Below are 25,485 nucleotides of genomic sequence, written 5' to 3'. Positions count from 1 at the left end.
ACTGATGAATATAGATGCTAAAATCCTTAATAAAATATTGGCAAACGGGATCCAGCAATACATCAAAAAGATCATATACCACGATCAGGTGGGATTCATCCCAGGGATGCAAGGATGATTTAATATTCACAAATCAATAAATATAATACATCACCTAAACAAAATGAAAGACAAAAATCACATGATCATATCAATAGATGCAGAAAAAGCATTTGATAAAGTACAACACCCATTTATGATGAAAACACTCAGCAAAATGGGAATAGAAGGAGCATACCTTAACATAATTAAGGCTATATATGAGAAGCCTGAAGCCAACATCATACTCAATGGACAAAAACTGAAAGCATTCCCCCTGAAATCAGGAACTAGACAAGGCTGTCCACTCTCCCCACTTCTATTCAACATAGTGTTGGAAGTCCTAGCCACAGCAATCAGACAAGAAAAGGAAATAAAAGGCATCTAAATTTGGAAAGAAGAAATAAAACTATCACTGTATGCAGATGACATGATAGTATACCTAGAAAACCCTATAAACTCCACTGAAAGACTACTCGATATAATAAGTGAATTTGGCAAAATGGTAGGGTACAAAATTAATATACAGAAGCCTAAGGCATTTCTGTACACCAACAACAAAATAACAGAGACAGAGACAAAAAAGAAAATATTATTTACTATAGGAACAAAAAAAATAAATAAATAAAGTACCTAGGAATAAACTTAACCAAAGAGATAAAAGACCTGTACACTGAAAATTACGCAACATTGAAGAAAGAAATTAAGGAAGATACAAATAAATGGAAGCAAATACCATGTTGTTGGATGGGAAGAATCAACATCATCAAAATGGCCATACTACCCAAAGCAATTTGCAGATTCAATGCAATCCCTATTAAAATACCAATGACATATTTCACTGACCTAGAACAAATACTCCAAAAATTCATATGAAACCAAAAAAGAACCCGAATAGCAAAAGCAATCTTGAGACAGAAGAACACAGCAGGAGGAATCACAATGCCAGACATCAAATAATACTACAAAGCCACTGTGATCAAAACAGTCTGGTACTGGCATAAGAACAGACATATAGATCACTGGAACAGAATAGAAAGTCCAGAAATAAACCCAAGCCTCTATGGTAAACTAATATTTGATAAAGGAGAAAGGAACATAAAATCGAGTGAGAAGAGCCTCTTTAACAAATGGTGCTGGGAGAACTGGACAGGGACATACAAAAAAATGAAACTAGACCACCAACTTACATCACACACAAGAATAAACTCAAGATGGATTAAAGAGTTAAATGTAAGCCGTGACACCGTAAAAATCCTAGAGGAAAACATAGGCAGGAAAATTTCAGCTATCTCATATAACAATATCTTCACGGATACATCTCCCAAGGCAAGAGAAATAAAGAAAAAAATAAACAAATGGGACTACATCAAACTGAAAAGTTCTGCTCATCAAAAGAAAACATCAGCAAGATAAAAAGGAAACCAACCATATGGGAAAACATATTTGCCAATGATATCACAGACAGGGGACTCATCTCCAAAATATATAAAGAGCTTATACGACTCAACATCAAGAAAACAAATAACCCAATTAAAAAATGGGCAAAGGACCTGAACAAACACTTCTCCGAAGAGGACATACAGAAGGTCCATAGACACATGAAAAAATGTTCAACATCATTGACCATCAGAGAGATGCAAATAAAAACCACAATGAGGTACCACTTTACACCTCTCAGAATGGCCATCATCAACAAATCAACAAACAACAAGTGCTGGCGAGGATGTGGAGAAACGGGAACCCTACTGCATTGTTGGTGGGAATGCAGACTATTGCAGCCACTATGGAAAACAGTATGGAATTACCTCAAAAAACTAAAAATAGAACTGCCTTTTGAACCAGTGATTCCATTGCTAGGATTATACCCGAAAAATCCTAAAACCCTAATTCAAAAAAAACTTATGCACCCCTATGTTCATAGCAGCCCTGTTTACAATAGCTAAATACTGGAAACAGCCTAAGTGCCCATCTGTAGATGAGTGGATCAAAAAAACTGGTACATTTACACAATGGAATACTATGTAGCAGAAAGAAAGAAGTCCTTGCCATTTGCGACAACATGGATGGAACTAGAGAGAATTATGCTTAGTGAAATAAGTCAGACAAAGAAAGCAAAATACCATATCATATCACCTAATAAAGGAAACTAAAGAACAGCACAAACAAACGAACTAAATAGGACAAAGAGTAGAATAGTAGTCAATAGGGTGCAGGGGGGAGGGAGAGAAGGAGGATAAGTAAGGGAAGGTTCTAGTCAAGGAACGAGTATAAATGACTCATGGACATGGACAATGGGGAGGGATATGATTGAGAGAGAAAGGGTGGGCTGGGTGAGGGGAGGAACGGGGAAAAATAGGACAACTGTAATTGAAAAACCAAAAAATAAAAGAAAAAAAATGAAACTATGAAAATAAATATATATCTAGATATTTTTCTACCTAATTTCATGTGCCTTCTTAAATTTCTTATAATCAGTATGTACGTGCTGTAATGTAGCACTGACTCCACATTTCAGAGCCAGTTGTTTGCCCCCAATTAAAGCTTCCATCAACCCACAAGGCCTAACTTATTTTGGCTAAGATATTGATGTTTTATTACACTTGGACATGTCTCTGCACCATCTGATTTGGTGCTGCCTGTAATTGAATCCTAGGGAAACAACATTATCACTGCCCTTCAAACTTTAACATGCACATTTTAACACTTGACACTGAGCATGTTTGCATAAGACAGGATGTTATTAATTCCAATGTGCTTGAGCTATGAGGCAGAACCTAAAAGTGATATTTTAAAATGCTTCTGTGAACACACTCACCAGAATCCCACCAATGCCAAGAAAGCCAGGAGCTCCCATGGGACCCTGAAAAAAGAGTAGAAAGAAGAATGTAAAAAATAATCCAATTGATCTCCATTTGATTCAGTGAGTTTGTTCATGTGATTCATGACCTAAGTTGTTAAGAAGCATTTTGTACCTCTTTTTCCACATTGTATCATTTTGTTCCATACTTCACTTTAAAGTGATCACTTGCCTCTACCTAAGGTCTCAGACATGTGCATGTTTTAAGACCAGTTCTTGTCTTAGGCAATGTGTTGTAAGACCTAAAATTAAGGCTCAATATTATATGCTGCCTTGACATCTGGGCAAACCAGAAGAGCATTGAATGGCTTAACTACAAGTCCTCCTCTTCACTCTGCTCCTGTAGATAAGGTCTCCTAGGCAAATGACCCTCCTAATCAAACAAACCAGATGCAGTCCTGCTTATCCCTGAGTAATTGGCTTCAGTTCTTTGCTGGCCCACTGAATTATTCAAATAAGCCAATCACATTCTTCCTCAAGAACCAAGGGGCACCTCCTCTTCTTGACACTACTAAGTCTGCTTCCCATAGCCTCTTCTAGTTTATTCTGATCCTGGGTGCAGCCGCTTTGTAGCCCTATGTAGTGTGTGTTGTTGTTCTCCTCCCCTGTGCTTGGGAGTACAGTAGTCCCTCTCTATATTGCGGTTCACTTATCGCAGCCTCACTGTATTGCGGAATTTTTAAAAGTGAGGGAATACTGTATATATGACTAATAAACCTGTTATCCATCTCTTCTGTTCAATGTCATGTGTCAAATCTTTGGCCACACCCAGAACCTTAGGGTGGGAAACCCTCCCTCACCAGTGGGATGAAGAAGAGGTGACTAAAATCAGCAGGGAACATAAACTGAGCTGCCAAATTCAGTTAGTCAGCCACCATAACACAACCAATCTCCTTTCTTGCATCTTTTCCCCTATATTTGTGGCCTAGGTTTCTTCTAAGCATTCTGAGCCCTTGCTTCCCAGTTACTTTGCCTTGTATCCATGAACTCTGTTGCCCAGATTATTGAACATCTGACTCATGCCCAGTTCAGACCCACATGATATTCCAGATCACTGTGCCCATTTATCTAGCAAGTAGCTAATATAAGTACTTTATGGTTTTCTTGCCATGGGAGTCTCTCCAGAAATGGGCTGATCCATTAAGCCTGTACCTTGTTAAAATACGTAGCCCAACACCACAGTTTTCAGGGTTAGCATGATTTCCACAACAGAACTGAGATTTAGGACCTTTAACCTTCATACTTGTGACCAATGAGTCCAAAGAAAATCAAGCTTTGATGCTCTTATCTTATCTCCTTTTGGTCCATATGGTTCCAGGGAGCCTGGGGAGCCCCTTTCCCCTTTTAACCCTGATAAACCAGTAGGGCCAGCAAATCCTGGAGGACCTGTTGGACCTTGAATTCCAATTGGTCCTGGTTGCCCCTAAGATGGAGAAAAAGATTTCAATTAGTTAACAGAGGACTTAACATCAACACTTCTCATTTTCCCATGCAGAGAGAACACTGCCACCACTTCACGAAGTAATTTTGGCTTGGAGATTTGTCAAGCATGCCAAAGTTCCAGATACAGATCAGAAAGGGCTATTTTAGGGGCTGTTAAACTTATTTGGATAGAACATATTTTATAAGCACATTTAATAAGATTCACGTGCACCAAGATCCTTCAACTTTGTACTTCTTAGGAGATTAGCTATTCAGGCTGGATGATATCAGCCTCTTCCTAGTTAATGCAAGGTCATTCATCAGATTGCCAAAATAGTGAAAGAACAGAACGCTGAAAAGCATCATGACATTTTATAACTCACATCCAAATGGCCAACTGCATGCTTGCTGTGAAGTCCAGAAATGGCTGTGCCTAAAGAACACTGTCTCCAGGGTCCAGAGAGGTGAGAACCCAGAAACCCATGGGCTGGCCAATATCTAAGAGCTCATCTTTGTTGGAAGACCTTAGAACTCCACCACTGCAACTGGAAATAGATGCTCAGAGGGAAGACACACATAGACACACATGCAAATTGTTTATTTGCTCCCTCCCTCTCTCTCTCTCCTTCCCTTTACTCCTGCCAACTGCACAGGATTGAAGTTGTAAAATCCAAGGAGCCTGAGAATATCCATTAAGTATCAATTACGATAGCAAGAGGGAGCAACCTGAGGATTTTGAATGCCTTGGTTATAAAATGTCTGTAGCAATTAAGTCTGAGAGTTCAAGCTGACATTTTAAAGGTGACCGAGATAGAGAATTAACCCCAGTGGGTGCCACACAGGTGGGTTAGTCTATCATTTAGAGCAAATGCCAGCAGGGGCTGAATTTTCTTGGAAGAAAATGAAAACCATTAGTAATGTTCATTACCTTTCAGAGAACACAACACCATATCAGATAGAGAGCTGATTTTCATAAATGTTTCCCATCTCTACCACTCTGCCCTTTACTAACTACAATTTCCTAAAGATCTGTGAAAAACTCTGAGAAAAACCCATTAAACATGCCCTTTAATATTCACCATCAAGTTTTACTCTTTAAAAGGCTGAAAATAGGACCAATGCTTTATGTGGTGGCGTGAGTCATGTACTGAAGATGCAAGTGGCCACCAGCTGTACAGGGCATTTGCAGTACAATTTCCAGTGTCAATCAGGTCCATGAAGACCTAGGAGTCTTGTAAAAAAAAAAAAATAAAGCTCTTCGCATGGAGCTGAAATCCTCTGGGGGTGCCATCCACCATTCTATCTTCCCTGACACCCAGCATACTTGCAGCCTACGAAGTATGCTAGGCTACAGACTATTTAATGGGCTTATTTCTGGGAATGATGGAATGGGAGTCAAGCTTTCACATTTTATGCTTTTACCTGCTGTTGTTGGAACTTTGTTTAAAATGATTCTGTTATTTATTACTGTTGTGAATTCATATATATATATATATATATATATATATACATATATACATATATACATATATATTACATACATGCATACATACATACAAGGTCTGTCCAAAAGGTATCCAGCCATGCAATATGAAAAATAGAGACATTTATTAAAGAAGATACAAGATACAAGAAACATTGTACATAGGACAATGACACCTCAGTCCCCTTTGAAGTAGGCACCTTGGGACTTCACACAGTTATCCCAAATGCTGTCAGCTGCTCCATCGTATTTTCCTGAATCTCATCAACAGCCTGAAATCTAGTCACTTTAAAAGGTGATTTTAGTTCTGGGAAAAGCCAGAAGTTGCAAGATGCCAAATCTGAGCTTTAAGGAGGCTCATTTACCTGGGCAATTTGATGTTTTGTCAAAAAACCCTCCATGAGATGTGACACATGAGTGGGCATGCTGTTGTAATGAAGCTGCCAATCCCAGTTGCCCATAGCTGCGGACTTCTGAATCACTCAAATAGTTTCATGGAAGAATGTTCAAGCTTAATACAAAATTTGATGCATATTTGTTGCTCTACTCACTCAGTCATTTTGTATGCAATGGCCACACAGTACACATGCTCACTCAATGGTGTCTACTGTCCCCACTGACTAGTACAGTGAAGTCATCATTATTCTTGCGTGCCCATTCCAGCCCATTGTTTGGCTGCAAGGTTACATTGATATTGCACTAACCATTCTCATTATATTAACAATGGCTGGACTTTTTCTGGACAGACCTTAAAAAACAATTAAATTATCTCCTGCAAGGAAGGCCCCTTGTAGTACAGGGTTCCCCAGCTAAGTGAGTGTTCTAGGAACTCATCTGTATCAGTGTATCAGCTGGCATTGTTGTGAGAGGCTGCATTCAGCTTCAGTGAATTTTTAAAATATATATTATTTTATTTTATTATTATTCAGCTATTTTTCCCGTTGCTTTCCACTACCCCACCAAACCGCCCCTCACTACTCCCACAGGCAATCCATGGGTCCTCTTTTTCCTTAACTAGACCCTTCCTCTTTTTTCAACCATTATCTCCCTCCTTCCTTCCCTCTGGTTGCTGTCAGTTTGTTCCTTATTTCCATGTCTCTGGTTCTGTTTTGCTTGTTTGTTTGTTTTGTTCATTAAGTTTCACTTATAGGTGCGATCATATGGTATCTGTTTTTTTCCACTGACTTATTACATTTAGCATAATACTCTCCAGTTCCATCCATGCTGTTCTGAAGAGTAGGAGTTCCTTCTTTCTTTCTGCTGCACAGTATTCCATTGTGTAAGTATACCAGTTTTTTGATCCATTCATCTGCTGATGGGCACTTTGGCTATTTCCAGCACTTGGCTACCATAAATAATGCTGCTATGAACATGGGAGTGCATAGGTTCTTTTGAATTGGTGTTTCAGGATTCTTATGGTATAATCCCTGTAGTGGGATTGCTGGATCAAAAGGCAGTTCAATTTTTAAGTTTTTTGAGGAAATTCCATACTGTTTCCACAGTGGCTGTACCAGTCTGCATTCCCACCAAAAATGCACTGGAGTTCCCTTTTCTACACATCTTCAGTAAATTTTTTTTTGAAGACTCATTCAATGTGTTTGCTCATTTCATGATGAGTGATTTTATGAGTTTACTTGCCTACACAAAACTGAGTGTTGAGCAGTTTTTGACCAAAAACAGCATGACCACCATGCCCCATCCTCCTTATTGACCCAATCTTGCCCCAAGTGATGTTTTTTTTGTTTCCCCAGGTGAAAAAAGTCCTCAAAGGAAAATGTTTTGCTGATGTGGTAGAGGTGAAACAAAAAAAGCAGAAACACTAAAATGCATCAAAATCATTGAGTTCAAAAACTATTTTGAGCAGTGGATAAAAAGTCTTAATAGATGTATCAAATGGAGAGTACTTTGAAGGTGCCTGAAGTTAAACATGTAAGAATACACAATTTTTTATAAATAAATTCTGTTTTGGGGGAGATTTTCTCTGGTAGATATATACAGGAAATTAAGGGGGGAAAAGAAAAGAACAATACTTAAAAAATAGTGCAGGGCCCTGACTAGTGTGGCTCAATGGATTGGGTGTCATTCTACAAAGCAAAAAGTCACAGGTTTGATTTCTGGTCAGGGTACATGCCTGAGTTGTGGGCCAGTTGGGGTACATTCAAGAGGCAACCAATCGATGCTTCTCTCTCACATCAATGTTTCTCACCTTCTCTTTTTTTCTCCTTTTCCCTCTCTCTAAAAATAAATAAAATCTTTAAAAAAATAAAATAAAACAAAATAAAAAAATATTGTGGGGGTGCTGTTGAGAAATAACAAACAAGTCTAAAATGTGGGCCTAGCTTTAGGACAGATATACACAAAACAGAGCAAACAGTACAAGTCCAGAACAGAGCATAACTGGCATAAGAACACAAAAGAAGGGTTAGTCATGGAGAGTTTGTGGAATGCTTACATTCTATCCATGGCTGGGGCAGGGGATTCATGGACCACACTAGAAAGGATAAGTGGGCCCCAACTGGAGTGGGCCTAAAAAGCAAGGCAAGGAACTTGAAGAACTGAAGTGGTAGGAAATAAGGAACCCTTAGAAGTTTGGGGACAGGGAAGGATGAAAGGAAAGCAGTGTGTTTCAGGGCTGAAACTCATCACCGAGTATTCAGGAGAACATGTGTGTTTGTCAGCATGAGGCCAGGGCAACCTGCCTGAGGCTGGAACAAGGGAGACAGATAAGAACCAGCTGTTGGGGGAGGAGGGGACTGTTTGGTGGGAAGATGAAAGGGCAGGACAGGCTTGCCAAAACCATGTTATTACTAGCAGAGAGGATGCAGCCAGGGTACTGAATGCTTGACTCGAATCAAAGCTTTGCTCAAAGCTTTTCTGCATCAAGGAGGGAAGGTGGACAGGATGATAAAACATTGAACAGCTACTGAGAGAGCAGATTGTGGTATGGCCCAATTCCCATCTCGCTCACATCACTGGAGCCTGAGCAATGCCTGGCATGGGCACATGGGCTGGCACATTCCAGCTCTGGTTTCTTGTCTTTGTGAGTGCATGCTCAGCAAAAGTAAACAAGGAGACTTAGGAGTATGGCAGTTCTAGGGCTGGACTTAACAGGAAATTTGAAGCCATCCAGATAAGGCAGAGTTCCATGGCCCACTCTATTTCTCTTGGCTGGGTGGGCATGCTGAATTTGCCACAGTTACATAGCTGACTCCTCTCTTCCAGCCAGAGAACTTAAATAGAGTTTCTTAAAGAACTCATGGATTCTTTGAATTCTAATTCTTTTTTCAAAAAGGCATTTGAAATAGCACATCTCAAAGTAATGTGTACTTCTGGACTGGCCCCAGCTAGAAACCTCTCAGACTAACCTAAAGGCAAGAAGCAAGGGCTGTGGCATTGTCTTGAGGCCTCTGGGGCAGGCTCAGAACTGCCTCTTCAGTGTGGTTTGAGGCCCTTCTGGAGACTCCAGTACTAAGATATGAGACAAGGAGCCTTCCCATCCAATGGGGTCCTTTCATTCAGCGGTACAGAGCCCTGCAAACAAATGAAGATGGCAAAGAAAAAACAAAGAGACCTGTCTTTTGTGTGTTGGTTTGTCAGCCATCACTAGATATGCAAACAGTGTGCTTATAGCTGTATGATCTTTTTTTCCTCATCTCCAACACACAGGGTTTCTGTTGCAGTGCTCAGTATACTGTTGAAACTTAATAATGAATCAGTGATAAACTGCTTTGTGGGAGTTTCCTCCAAAAAAGCTATCCGTGTCACTTTTCAAAATGGACAGCAGAGGTCAGTGTGAGAACATAGTGACTATAGATAATCAGGTGGGTGGGTGGGCCTCACTAGAGAGAAAAAAAAATCAAACCAGTATCACAAGAAGTCACAGACTATTCTAGCAGGAATGGCCCTTGGAGACCATTTCATTCACCCTTTATTTTATACATGAGGGAAAAAAAGAAGACAAACGAAGAGAAAGGGCTTGTTTAGGTCACACAGCTACTGAGGAAAAGCATGGGCTCCAACCATACCTCCTGCTGCCAGTATGTGGCTCTTTCCTTGTTTTCCAGTGGCAGATGTCCTAGGGGGTCCTTGAGGCTAGCCCGCCCAACCTCAGGCCCACCCCTGGGACTCTCCTCATCGGTAGGCTGCAGCAGACAGATGCTCACACATCATATCTCCCTTCCTAACTCTGATCATTTCACAGAAACAATCTGAAGCACCATCACTGTTTGGACTGCTAGTAGAATTTCAATGGGCTTGGACCACTGCCCTACCCTAATACATGTCATATGTTTCGGCAAATAGACCCAGAGATGGCAGAGGGACTCCTCCAAGTCTTTCTAACAAGCTCTCCTGCCTTCATCTGCATAGGTACATCAGGGTCTAATTCTTAAGAGAATGATCCGGGACTTGAGCCTAAGGCCAGAAATTGCAGGTTCACAACTACAGCACAGGCTAGCTGCCTTCTGCTGACTACAGTGGGTTGGGATTAGTATACATTTTAAGGTATTAGATAAGATCACACACATCCACAGCCCCAACCCCAGCCTCAGATAACTAGGGTGACAGAACCAGAAATGGGTCTGCATATAAAGTAGTACACATATGCAAAAGTAGCATCTAAGAATCTGAAAAGCGCATACCTCAAACTAGGTAGGACTGTGAAACTGATAAGAGGCTGACTTTTCATTATGAAGCCCCTTGACTTTTTATTCTTTCCTCAAGTTTCCAGTGTATTTCTCCTATAAAATTAAAATTTATTCCTAAGGAAGAATTTGAAACTCATTCCCACTGAGGCATAAATGACCGACAGGAGGATTTGTGTTCTAATGGAGAACAAAGAGTTAAGCTAGGGTATGCAAATGATATTTATGAAGCATAAAATGGACAAGGGGTGTGCATAGGCTTTCCTAAGGATCCAGCTATATTACAGGAGGTGGTGCAGTGCTGTTAGGTCGTATCATGGTGCAGGCTCTGGAGTCAGACAGACCTGGAGTCAAACCTCCTTACTGCCTTTTAATAACTAAAGTAGGCAAGTGATTTAACCATTCCAAGTTTCTAGGGCTCTGAGCAACAATAGCTTTGATATAAGGTTATTATGAGCATTTAAGTGAGTTAATGAATTTAAATGCCTCGCAGATAGCATGGAAGTATCAGTTTTCTTTCTTCTTTAGGTGTCATTTATAATAAAATGGAGAAGTTATGATTGGGTACATAATGCTCCTTCTCTTAAGTAGTAGATGCACAGACATTATTGAGAAACCTTTGAGGCAGAGGTGTGTGCCTAGGAATAAGTGGTATCTGTGAGAGCATTTTCCCCCTTAGCACTGGTGTTTTGGCTCTATTGGGCACTTGGTTCTTCAGTGTCTGCTCATTCTCTTAAAGGGACCTCATCTATATGCTAATGACTCCCAAATCTGAACCTCCAGCCCAGATTTCTCTCCTTAGTATGCCAGATTTTACAGCCAATGGCTCACCAGACCTTTCCATCTGGATATTCTAACACAAACTCAAAATTATCAAAGCTGAACTCATCATATTCTCCTCACCCTCATTCCCCAAACCACTTTCTTCCTCCTGAATTAACAGAACTAACTCAGTAGATAGCTGTCCATCCATAAAGTTGATTAAGCCAGAAACCCACAAAGTTGATCAAGCCAGAAACTCAGTGTCTTCCATGACCTCATATTTCCCTTATCTTCCACATCCAATCTACCAGCAAGAACTATCAATTCCACCTCCAAAATATAACTCAAACCTGTCCATTTCACTCTTTTCCTACAGTCATAGTTTATAGTCTTCCTCATCTCCCCCCTAGAGTGTTGCCCCAGCCTCCCAATTGGTCTTTATAATCCAGTCTTGCTTTACTCTCTTTGCATCCTCACCCAGGGCCTTTGTACATGCATGCTTCTGCTCTTCTGTGCTAGACTTACTGTTTGTATCCATATCCCTCAAAAGATTGAGCTTCTTGAGGACAAGGCCCATGTCTTACTCTTCATTGAATCACTCGTGCTACATACAATGCCTAGCACACAGTGGGTGCTCAGTAAATGTTTGCTGAATTAATGGAGAAATGAATGTAAGAATATACACACTGAGAACCCAGTGGCCAGGTATAGCAATATCTTCTTTGGGAGCCCAGATAGCTGCACAGGAGTGCAATCAATAACATTCTGATCATAGAATCACAGTAAAGAGAGATGCACAAGACAGGACACCATCCAGTTCAGGATGGAGAAGCTGAAGGCCCAAAAAGGAAAGGGACTTATACAAATTCACACAGTATCAACTTTAGATATATCACAAGAGGAAGGGAGTAGATGGGATAGCAAGACCAGAGACAGGGAGCCTAGTGAGAAAGGCTGTGATCTCTGGGAGAGAAATAATGATGACCTGGACTAGATTCATGGCAGTGGAGGCAGGGAGAAGATTGATTTGAGAGATATCTCAGACGTTAAGAGTGACAAGACTTGGTGCTATATTAGAACTGATTGGTAAAATAGAGGGAGGTATGAAGGATGACTCCTAGGTTTCTTGATTGGGGAACTGAGTGGATCTCTTGACTGACATAAGAAAGCCTAGGGAAACAAGAGTTTTGGGTGGAAGATGAGGGGTTCACCTTTGAAGAGATGAGGACTAAAATGCATAGGGACCATTTAGGAAGATATTCAGCACCTGTTTCTCCCACTACACTGGAAGATCTGAGAGGGCAGGCAACTCAGTTGACTTTGTTCACCATGGTATCTCTGGAGCTGAATGTCTGGTATATGGTAGGACAATCAAAGCATAATTGTAAGGGGGAAGTATACCTGTGGAATGAATTAAAACACAGAATTAAATGTATACTTGGATATCTTTAACAAGGACACTTCCAAGTCTCATTAGCTAGGGTCAAAATTAGATTAAAAGACTTTTTTTGCTGCCCTGGCCAGGTGACTCGGTTGGAGCACCGTCTCGTATACTGAAAGGTTGCAGATTTCATTCCCAGTCAAGGAACATACTTAGGTTGCAGTTTTGAGTCTCTATTGGGGTGCATATGGGAGGCAATTTATTTATTTTTCTCTCTCTCTCCTTGTACCTTTTCTACTCTCTAAAATCAATAAACATGCCATCAGGTAAGGATTTAAAAAACACTTTGTTGCTATCCTGAAAAACCCCTTTTGAGGTTTTTGGAAAATGGATCAGAACTCCCTGACCTCCAGCCTATAAAATAGGTGGCTTAAGTTCTAAAATTGCTCCTTACTTTCCAACTGGAATTCCCATCTTAGCTATGGGGTCAAGGAACTACTTAGCTCTGGCCTAAGTAGCTGTGGTCTCTCTCTTAGCCATGAAATTTATGGTAAGAAATAAACTGATGATAACACCTCCAAGGGCAGAGTACTTAAGAAACTTAAAAACACTTTTCCTTTTGCCCTTCCTTTAGAGCACCACATACACCTGTGGGCATTAAGCTGCAAAACAGTTAGTCAATAGAGCTTGAAAATGTCACACAGTTGGTCAGTGGCAGAGTTGGTGTCGGGGCTTCCCAATTGACTCTTTACTTCATCTGTTGGAACAAATGGAGACAGCCATTCATAGAACCCTTCTATCCACTCTCTTAGTAACAGTACTAATGGGCTATAATTGTATGCAGAAATAAATAAGGAAGAAAAAATACTAGTAAGTTAAGAACATGTCTATAGTATGTCATATAAAGACTCATATATTGAGACCCATTTCGTGACCCAGGAAGACTGGTTCAACTTGGTAATGTTAGCACCATATACAATTTGACTTTTTCTATCTACCAATAAAAAAGTTGATCAGTGTCTACTCAAGAGTGAACTCCCTAAATTCTGTGTCCACCACAGCAAAGAAGTGGCATCAAAAACTTGCTTTCAACACCCAAATGAAAATACATTTATTTTCTGGTTCTTAAGCTATAATCAGTGTTTGAAGCAGTCAGCCTATGCATGAAGACATGCATCTACATGCACACACACACACACACACACACACACACACACACACACACACTTTTCCACTGGCTACTGTCAGCATGTTTGGAAAGATACCTTCCAGAATGATAAAATTAACTTTTACTAGGCAACACTATGCATCCCTCCCTTCTACCTGTTTATTAACATTTCTGTTCTAACACATAATAATGACCTCTTTACCAAACACTAAGTGCTATCCATTTTAATTCATACCCTTTAAATCTCTAATAGCCCTGAAGGGTAAGTATTAGTTTCATTTTATAAACGAGGAAGCTGAAATACAGAGAGGGTAAAGAACTTGCCTGAGGTCACACAGTAAGCAATTGGTGAAGCTAATCTTTGTAATACCAAAGCTTCTGCTCCTTCCACCAAGCTACATTGTCCCTCTGTGTTGAATAATGCTTAAAATGTAGAAGCATAATCCCAAATGAACTATTCTGGGAAGAACATTGTCATTTTCAATGATAACAGAACAATTTATCTCAATTTTCAAAGTCTTTTCATTGGGACAGGTACTATTAATAGAAATTCACTTAATGGAATTGATAAATTGAGTCATAAAAGCACTTCAAGTTATGGCAATCCCCAGAACTTAAAAAGATGAGATGTTTCTTGTTGTTCCTCAATCAAAGTGGCCTCTTTAATTGGTCTCTGAGCTCTCGTAAACAAATTCTGATGTGTGATGGGTCCCTAATGCTAAGGGAATTAAAGGGAATACAGGCACAGTACACTAATTTTATGATCATTGTGCTGAGCAGAAATTGCAGAATTTTGTCTTGAAACATGTTATAGTTTCCCATGGCCCTGGGGAATGCCAGTAATTGCTAAAGTAGGATGAAGCAGAGATGTCTGCTAGATAGAGGCAAAACAGTTGATGAAGAATTTTCAGGTCTTCTTTTTCTCTATAACATGTTCATAAAACCGTATAAGAAACCAGAAAAAATGTTTCTTTTGTAATAATATTATAATTGGGATGTGCAAGAACCAAAAATTAAATGAAACTATAAATATAACCATAAAAATAAAATAGAACAACCAAACACCTCTGTAATTATTACAAATGTTTCCATTTGTAATGTGCATGCAGTCTATATAAAGAGTGACGATGTACTACAATGTGTGTACTGAGTTTTCAGAATGAGAAAATAAATACAGCTCTGCTTGAAATAAATTTAACTTAAAACTAATATATGAGTTGGAAAAGCTTGAACTACTTAATTTGCCATAATTTTGTTTTCTTTTTTATAATTTAGAAAGGCAGTGTGTATGTGACATGATGGCACAAGCCTCTTCTAATAAATTGGATTGATGTTGCCTTTGCCTCTCTAAATTCTCCTGTTTAAGGAAAAACTATAAGATTTGTGTCTCTTTTTTTTTTTGCTATCACTTTCTAACTGTAAGATCTTGAGAAAGTCAATTAATCTTCAGGCCTTAGTTTTCTCATCAGCAAAAAGGAGATATTACTTGCCTCCTTAAGTCCTGGATTGCTTTGAGCATCAATTGAGACAATGTATGTGAAAAGGGGCTAAAGGGTCAATCCATTGACCAAGCTTTGCTTCTAGGAAGAAAATTCTACTAACCAAAACCCCAGTTTTCAAAATACCCCCACAAACCCTGTTTTCTGGCCTCGTAAGGCAGTAAGCCCTTAAATGAGGAGAAGGTTTCAGTAGAAAAAAATTGAATGAAAAGAGGAACAGTATTTAAAACTGTGGAAGATGGGGGCACATTGCTAGCACAGAATTCTTGTTACAGTTTAAAAATTAGTGAACTTACACCATTATCTTATTGTTCTTTTAAAAATATGTGGTTTATTTTAAAATACATGGTTTAATTACAACAGCCAATCTTTTCATCTATTTTAGCAAAAGATAGCCATGTTTTTATAATAAAAATCAAAGTGAAACAGGACTTTCCAGAAATTTACTTCACAAAAATGTTTGCTGTAGTGTATTTATTCCATTAGACAAGGAATATTTGTGGCATTTTTCTCTGGCATAATCAGTGACCAATCATTAATATACCGTACAACATTTGGCCCAATATTGAGCTGGTATAAATAGATTGCTTCTGGATCAATATTGGCTCCCTGAGTCTCTGGTGAGAAGTCATCAAGTTTTGGGAATGGGAGGTAACGCAGTAACCAACTACTGCTTCTTTAGCAGAAGGAGAAAAAGAATAATAAAATTAAAGAACTTTCCTGTCAGGACACTTTTGCCAAAGAACTCAGGGAGCTCTGAAAGGGGAGGAGAGGTTAGAAAAGGGAGGGGAACAATTTACAGTCTCAGTGCTGTTCTTGTGGAAGCCCACACCCCTGTATTCTTTTAGAAACAGATAAGTATTCATATCTATACCAATGCAGATAAAGATATACACATTCCAACCCAAATTCATGTGTCCACAGGCCCAGAAGTCTGCAAAATAGTAGGGCCTGCTGGTACCCTGGCATAGCTCACCATATACCTCCCAGCCAGACATGAATTTGAATTCCAGGAGATCGGATCATTTACACCTTCCCGCATCAAATACAAGCAGTGATCCCTATGGATAAGTAAATTCATCTGCACACATAGATGAAGGCTGAAAAGGACATGAGAAAGGAGTCTGGAGAGTGAGGTCACAGACAGAGAGTGAAGGTAGTTGAGTTTGAGGATAACTGGAAAGGGGCAGGAGGAGATACTGTGGAGAATGTCTCTGAGTGCAACAGGAAAGATGGACTGTGGTGGTGGGAACAGTTATGATATAGAGGAAAATGGAAGCTCCATAGCTATTAGTGGCATAAAGAAGAGCCACAAGCTTGCATTGGAGAAGTGCTTGGGTTTTAGTGTTTGCATATCCACGACTCCATTTAATGTTCATAATAACTGTATTCTCAAGGTACTAGGGAAAGTAATTGGAGCCCAGAGGTTAAATAATTTGTCCATTGCCACATAGCTTATGAGCATCAGAGCCAGACTTTTCCATCCTTAGTCTAGTGCTCTTTCCATTACTCCCCTTATGAAGTGACAGGTAAATTCTAGGTCAAATATTTCCACAGAATGCAATCAAATTCCAACAAAAACCCCAGGTTTGGAGCTTATTTAATGCTCTTGATTCTTCCCATAATCCTTCTTGCTGCCCAATGGCACTTTCATTAATCAATTAAGTAGATGCACAAAGGACAACTAACTCAAGTCGATCTACTTAATCTTTTCATAAATCATCAATTCAGTAAACATTTATCAAGTGCTTACTATATGCCAGCCATGGTACTACATGTTGGGAACACAGAGATGAATGCAACATGGGTCTTGATCTCAATCTGAGGCAAAACGATGAGTTATGGACAATTAAGGAGGAGGAAGGCAGTAGGGATATGATTCTGAACCCAAGGAATATTGATAGCTTTGTCTTAGAGACAGTGGTGGGTCTTTTAATCCTCCAAAGTAGAGAATGGAGGAGGATGAGTAAAGAAAAAGACCCAGGAGAAGTTTTGGTAAATATGAGAGAAGTAGAGAAAGTCCATTTCAACTTGACCTTAATTTTCTCAGTAAATGTAGGAAGTGAGGTCACCGATAAGAGTGAAGGTAGTTAAGGTAGGAGACAATGCAGAAGGGTTGTGGGGAGGTGCTGTGGAGAACACTGCAGGAAGTAAATTGTTAAGAAAGTGTGAAAGGGCTGCCAAGCTGCCCTGAGAGCTCTGTGAACACTAGAAAGCATGTCTTTGTGGGGAAAGCTTCCTCAAACAACACTTGGTAGTCCAGGAGAAGAAGCAGGCAAAGCAGGTGGGGTTTTCCAGAGTTGGGCACTGTCACATACATCAGAAGTACTGGGGCTGAGGTAAAGGATAAGCCCTATAGGAGGACATGAGAGCACTGTTGACATACCTAATCTCAGGTTCCGGGCCAGGAGAGTAAGCTGTAGAGGAACTAGCATTGCCTGATAAACAGATGTTTTATTAGAAAATTTGGCCTTGCTCAAAGTGAGAAATCTGAACGAGTTATATATATATATAATATATTATATATATACTAAATACATGTATTATATATAAATTGCATATTGTATATATAACTAGTTCATATATAGAATTCATATATATATTTACGAATTAAGTACAGCATTTAGTACCTGAGTCAATTCTGTCTAGATAAATCAGAATCCAGAGAGAGGGAACATACCTAAATATAATAAAGGTCATGTATGACAAACACACTGCCATCATCATACTCAATGGGCAAAAACTACAAGTGATCCTTTTAAGATTGGGAACAAGACAAAGATGTCTGCTTTCACCATTCTTATTCAACATAGTATTGGAAATCCTTGCCACAGCAATCAGACAAGAAGAAGAAATAAAAGGCACCCAAATTGGAAAGGAAGAAGTAAAACTGTCTTTATTTGAAGATGACATGATACTATACACAAAGAACCCCAAAGATTCCACCATAAACTGCTAGAACTAATAAATGAATTCAGCAAAGTAGCAGGATACCAAATTAACATCCAGAATTTAGTTGCATTTTTAAGTATATTTTATTGATTACGTTGTTATAGTCCCAATTTTTTTCCCTTGCTCCCCTCTGCCCAGTAACTCCCTTCCTTCCAGCAATCCCCCCTCCCTTAGTTCATGTCCATGGATCATGCATATAAATTCTTTGGCTTCACCCTTTCATATATTATTCTTAACTTCCCCCTGTCTACTTTGTACCTACAGATTATGCTTCTTAATCCCTGCACCATTTCCCCATTTCTCCTCCTTCCCCCTCCCAGCTGATAACCATCTAAATGATCCCCATACCTATGATTCTGTTTCTATTCTGGTTTTCTTAGTTGGATTTTATTTTTATTTTTTAGATTCAGTTGTTGATAGTTGTGAGTTTGTTGTCATTTTAGTGTTCATAGTTTTGATGTTCTTTTTCTTAAGTAAGTCTCTTTGATATTTCATATAATAATGGCTGGGTGATGATGAGCTCCTTTAGCTTCACCTTGCCTGGGAAGCACTTTATCTTTCCTTCCATTCCAAATGATAGCTTTGCTGGATAGAATAATCTTGGTTGCAGGTTGCCTTTCATCACATTGAATACTGCTTGCCAGTCCCTTCCTGCCTGCAAAGTGTGCTCCGAGAAATCAGCTGATAGTCCTATAGGCACCCCCCTGTAGGCAACTCTCCACCTCTCTCTTGCTGCCCCCAGGACCCTGTCTTTATCTTTCTCTTTTGGCATCTCAGTCATGATGCATCCTGGTGTGGTCCCCTCTGGGTCGAGCTCGCCCGGGACTCTCCATGCTTCCTAGATCTGTATGCCCATCTCCTTCGCAAAATTTGGGAAGTTTTCCTCATTTTTTAAAATTCTTGTTTCCTCATTCTGCATTGGTTGACTGTTTTTTTCTTCCTTATGTTCCAAATCATTGATTTGACCCCTTGTTTCCTTCCTTCACCATTTGTTTTGTGTGGATTTTCCTTCGTTTCACATAGCATAGCCTTCACTTCTGTTATGCATTTGCTGTACTCAAGCATATCTGTCAAGCCTGTGAGCACCTTTATCACCAGTGTTTTGAACTATGCATCTGTTAGGTTGGCTATCTCCTTGTTGCTTAGTTCTCCCACTGGAATCTTGATTCATCTCCCCTTTTGGGCCATACTTCTCTGTCTCCTCTTTCTGACAGTCTCCTGTGTTTGTTTGCCTCCATGTCCCAGGTAGAGCTGTCACTCCTGTTATGTTGTAAGGGGCGGAGCCTTAGGTATTCATCAGTACAGGGCGACCTGTTTCACCACATTGTGGTGCTGTATGTGGAGGAGGGGTCCAAGAGGGAACAACGTCGCATGCCCAGCACTTGCCCCTTTTCCAGGCACCTCTCTCAGTTATACACTGGACTGGCGCCCCTCTAGCTGCTTCCCTGGCCATCATTCCCAGAGTGGGTGGGTCTGCAGATGTTCTTGGACTGTGGGGTCCCTTTAAACAAGCGGACTCTGCTGAGACCAGCAGTTTCTGCCTCCACCCCAACCCCACTGGCCTGCACAGTCAGAAGCAATGAGGCCTGATTTTCCCCGGTGCTGGGACTGTGAGTTGTGAGATCCAGTGAGGAGCTGGGAACGCTCCCCAGGCGTCCCTCCTGACTTTTTAAAATGTGTGTCTGTGCTTTCTGCTGGCCTGCCACTGCCGCCACTGCTGCTGCCGCTGCCGCTGCTACCACCACTGCCGCCAGCACACAGCGTCCTCTCCGCCCCAGCTCCGCCCCTCCTACCAGTCTGGATGAGTATTTCTTCTTTATATCTTTGTTTGCTGGACTTCCATGTAGTTTGATTTTTTGGAACTTCTGGTTGTCTCTAGTTTTGAGGTAGCTGTATTCCTTCTTAGTTTTGGAGGGAGATGCAGTGTGTCTGTCTATGTCTCCATCTTGGCCAGAAGTCCTTAGTTGCATTTTTATGTGCCAATGACAAACTATCAGAGAAGGAAATTAAGAAAACAATTTCACTCATAATTGCTTTAAAAAAGAACAATCTAGTAATAAACCTAACAAAAAATGTAAAAGATTTGTACTCAGAATATTCTTATGGGGAGTCAAGATGGCAGAGGAGTGAGTGGAGGCTGTGCTTGCCTCCTTCTGGGACCGACTGGAATTTTGGTGAAATCATCTGGATCACCAACTGGACACTGGCTGGAGTTAAGCCTTGTAGTCGCAGGCAGGTGGAGGAGGCTGCTTCATAGCGACCTGTCTGGTGCAGATTGCGGAGGAGACACTGGAGTGCTGCAGGTGCTGGCTTGCCTCCCATGGCAGTGGCTCAGTGTGTGGAGAGATTTTCAGTGCCCTGAGGATTCCCCCTGAGAGGAGTGGGGGGTGGAACTCAGGCTGGGCCTGCTGGCAGAGCCAAGAGTGAGTCAGGTGGTGTCTGGCTCTAAGAGACACAAAACAGCATTATTTGTTTTGGGGTTTGTTTGTTTGTTTTTGCCAACCAGGGAGAAATTGATGGAGGTGTGGTGAAATTATTGAGGGGAGGGCGTGCAGGATTGCATTGGTGCCTGCTTGCCCTGGGCTCCGGCAGAAGAAAGGCAAAGTGGACTAGAGACACCTGGGAAGATTTAGGAGCAGTGGTGTCAGGGAGAGAGATCTGGGGGAACCAGACCCCAATACAGACTCAGTGCTGTGAGAGAAATCTTTTAAGCAGACCATTCCCTTCCAAGTGGCATCAGCTGGAGGGGAAGCAATAGGCCCACCAAAATAAATTACTCAGCCCTACACCATGGTGCTTAAGTCTGACTGCAGATTACAGAGCAACTAGGGTAAAAACCAACTGAAAGAGACAGACACAGATAGTATAACACTGGTAGTCTTGAATAGGCTTCCTAGATCCAGACTGGGACACAATCTGACATCACTAGGGGCAGATCCAGAAAGAGAAGAAAGTGATAAAAACCAGATATTACAGGGACGAATTCCATGGTGATCTTCTATAAGAGGTATTTATATCCTGCATATTCTTTCAACAGTTATTTCTTGTCCTTTCAGTCTGTGAATTATGAGTAGCTAGTCTTTATATTATAGTTTATTTCAAATCTCATATTTTGATGCTCCCTTTTCTCATTCAATTTTACCATCTGATTTCACTCTCCACATTGATCAATCTGTGTTCATTGAATATGATATGGTGGTAATTGTGGCATTCCTGCAACTTTATTAATAGATCTTCATCATTTTAGTATTTTAAATCTCAAATCTCATCGCCCCCCCTCTTATTCCATTTGTACTTTCCTCCAGCCCTTTCCTTCTTTTATTTTAAATTTGAAATTTTCCCTGTCTTAGCCTGGTTTTCATTCCTCACTCTTAGTGTTCCTTCCCTCTCTATCATCTCAAAATTACTTCCCTTTCCACCAGACATTTTCTTCTTTCTTTTTCACCTTTTACTCCTATCCCACCTATATTAATCTTAGCTCATAGGTTGTTGATAGTGCTGTGGTGAAACTTTTTCTCCATTTTGGTGCCTATTTCTTCTTCTTTTTTTATCTTGCTTATTTTTTTGTGTTTGTTCTCTCTCACATATACATATATATATAATAACTTCTTTTCAAACCTAAACTACATGCTTCTGCTCTCTTCATTCTGCCTTCTTCCCTCCTTTTTTAAATATACAATATAAATTTTACTTTATTTATCTCATTTCCTTGTCTCTACTCACTATATTATTGCTCCTCCCCCACTTTTAAAAATCATATTTTTGTCAGTCAACTCTTATTTGTTTTTTCTTTCATATAATAGTCTAAATCTCTTTACATTCTTATTAATATTGGCTCATTTGCAGTTGATCTGTGATTGAGGGTTGGGGATACCTTTGTGGTGTGGGTTTCTTTCCTGGGCTGGTGGTTTTGTTTTGGCAGCAGCTCAACAACAGTTTACAAGATGTGGTGGGTGGAGTGGCTCTCAGTCAGCTAGCTGGAGGGAAGGACTCACCAAAGAGTTAATACGACAACTAAAACTGAAATGCTACCAGACAGCCCAACTAAATGGCATGAAAGGCATCCCAAGAGCATCAAGCTCAGGAGATCAAGAAGTCAGCACCACTGAATCCCACAGGACTCCTACCACAGAAGGTCACACCATGAAGGCAGGAAGTCAAAGCAGATCAATCTAAGAAGCAGAAACAAACAAGAAGGGTTACCTACACTGGATAGATGAAGAAACAACACCTCATCAAAAGGAAAGGAGGAATTCCCAGAATGAGGAATAAATGAAATTGAGGCAAGAAAGCTATCAGACATAGAATTCAATGTAATGGTATTAAGAAGCCCAATGAACTCAACAAACTCAGAGAAAACACAAACAAACTCCAGGGGAACTACAGGGCAACTACAAAGAACTATAGGGCAACTACAGAGAACTCCAGGGAAGCTACAAGGAACTTACTTAGAACTTTACCAGCATTAAAAAGGACAAAGAAATTATTAATAAGAGCCAGGAAGAAATGAAGAATACAATTTCTGAACTGAAGAACACAGCAGAAGGGATAAAAATCAGAATAGATGAAGCAGAGGATCAGATCAACAAGCTAGAGGAAAAAGTAGAAAAAAAATCTCCAGACAGTGCAACAAAATGAAGAAAGGTCCAAAAACAATGAAAAGGGTTTAAGAGAGCTGTACAACAAAATGAAATGTAATAAGCCCATATCATAAGGATGCCAGAGGAGAAGAGAAGGAAGGAATAGAAAACCTGATTGAAAAAGTAATGACAGAAAACTTCCTGGACTTGAGGAAAGAAAAAATCATGCAAGTACAAGAAACAGAGAGGGTCCCAATGAAGACGAACTAAAAGAGGCCCACTCCAAGACACGTCATAATTAAAATGGCAACATTCAAAGACAAAAAGAGAATACTAAAGGCAGCAAGAAGGAAACAGCAAATAACATACAAGGGAGCTCTGATAGGGCCAGAAGGGAATGGCAAAAATATTTCAAGCAATGAAAAACAAAGGCCTACAATGAAGAGTACACTAACCAACAAGGCTCTCTTTCAAAATGGAAGGTCAAATAAGGCATTTCCCAGACAAAAAAAAAAGCTAAAAGAATATATCAGCAAGCCAGCTTTGCAAGAGATGCTAAAGGGACTACTTGAAGTAGAAGAAGAAAAAGAGAGAGAGAGGAACACAGGTACAAGGGGGAAAAAATCACAATAAATAAATACCTATCAACAATAACCTTACATGTAAATGGATTAAATGCACCAATAAAAAGACATAGGGTAGCTGAAAGGATAAGAAAACATGACACACATATATACTGTCTACAAGAAACCCACCTCAGAACAAAAGATCTACACAGACTTCAAGTGTAGAGATGAAAAAAAAGTTTTTCAAGCAAATGGACATGAAAAAAAAAAAAAAGCTGGGGTAGAAATACTTATATCAGATAAAATACATTTCACAACAAAGCTCATGAAAAGAGACAAATAAAGACATTTCATAATACTTAAGGGAACAATTCATTAAGAAGGTATAACGCTTGTAAATATATATGCATCCAACAAGAAGGACCCAATTATATAGGGAAAATCTCGGAGGATTTCAAAAGCCATATCAACAGCAACAAACTCATGGTAGGGGACTTTAACACCCCATTGTCAACAATGGACAGATCTTCCAAACACAGAAACACAAAGAATATTGAGGCATTGAACAACATTCTATATCAAATGGACATAATTGGTATATACAGAATCTTTCACCCTAAACAAGCAAAATATACATAATTTTAAAATGCACAGGGAACATTCTCAAAGACAGACCACATGGTAGGACACAAAACAGGCCTCAACAAATTCAAAAAAATTTAAATTATATCAAGAATTTTTTCAGAAAACAATGGCTTGAAATGGAATCTGACCTCAAGAAAAAAACTCAACATTCAAATTTATGGAGACTGAATAACATGTTATTAAATAATGAATGGGTTAACAGTGACATCAAGGAAGAAATAAAAAAGTTTCTGGAAACAAATGATAATGAACACAAAACAGCCCCAAACTTTTAAAACAGCGAAGACAGTCCTGAGAGGGAAGTTCATAACAATACAGGCCTACTTAGAAAGGATAAAAGAACCTCAAATATAAAACCTCACCCTACAGGTACAGAAACTAGATAAACAACAACAAACAAAGCCCAGAGTGAGTAGAAGGAAGGAAATAATCAAGATCAGAGCAGAATTAAATGACATAGAGAATAAACAAAGAATTCAAAAGATCAATAAAACCAGGAGCTGGTTCTTTGAAAAGACAAACAAAATTGACAAGCCTTTAACCAGACTCATCAGAAAAAAAAGAGAGGACCCAAATAAATGAAATAAGAAATGAAAGAGAAATCACAACTGATGCCACAGAAATATGAAAAATTGTAAGAAATTGCTACAAACAACTATATGACAAGAAATTTGACAACCAGGGAGAAATGGACAAAATTCTGGAAACATACAACATTTCAAAATTGATTCCAAAAGAAGCAGAAAGCCTGAATAGACCGATAACATCTAATGAAATTGAAGCAGTAATCAAAAACCTCCCAGCACACAAAAGCCCCAGACCAAAAGGCTTCAAGGAGAATTTTACAAAACATTTAGAAAAGGACTAACTCCTATGCTTCTCAAACTATTTCAAAAAAATCCAAGAAGAGGGAAGACTCTCAAACTCTTTCTATAAGGCCAGTATTATCCTAATTCCAAAACCAGATCAAGACACAACAAAGAAAACTACAGGCCAATATTGCTGATGAACATAGATGCTAAAGTCATCAACAAAATATTGGTAAACATGATTGAGCAACACATTAAAAAGATCATGCACCACAATCAAGTGGGAATCATACCAGGGATGCAAGGATGGCATATAATATTCACAAGTCAATAAATGTAATACACCACATAAACAAAATGAAAGACAAAAATCACATGAACATATCAATAGATGCTTAAAAAGCATTTGATAAAGTACAACACCCATTTATGATAAAAAAAAAACACTCAGCAAAGTGGGAATAGAGAGAGCATACCTCAACATCATAAAGGCCATATACGAGAACTCTGTTGCCAACATCACAATGGGCAAAAACCAGATGCTTTTCCCCTAAGATCAGGAACAAGACAAGGATGTGCACTCTCTCCTCTTCTATTCAACATAGTTTTGGAAGTTCTAGCCACAGCAATCAGATAA

The 25,485-nt window shown here is 39.6% G+C and overlaps 1 protein-coding gene across 1 annotated transcript in view; it reads right to left on the bottom strand.

Annotated features, from left to right (window-relative positions):
* The window catches only part of COL4A6 (collagen type IV alpha 6 chain), a 349,822-nt gene that overhangs the window by 119,174 nt on the left and 205,163 nt on the right, over positions 1–25,485 (bottom strand). Inside the window, 2 exon segments of the mRNA XM_090264056.1 lie at positions 2,897–2,941; positions 4,221–4,361. Coding sequence (XP_090120182.1) covers positions 2,897–2,941; positions 4,221–4,361 — 186 coding nt within the window.

Source organism: Furipterus horrens, unplaced genomic scaffold (assembly GCF_987537825.1).
Source record: "Furipterus horrens unplaced genomic scaffold, mFurHor1.1.pri manual_scaffold_17, whole genome shotgun sequence".
Lineage (NCBI taxonomy): Eukaryota > Metazoa > Chordata > Mammalia > Chiroptera > Furipteridae > Furipterus > Furipterus horrens.
This window is presented reverse-complemented; position numbering and strand designations above follow the sequence as displayed.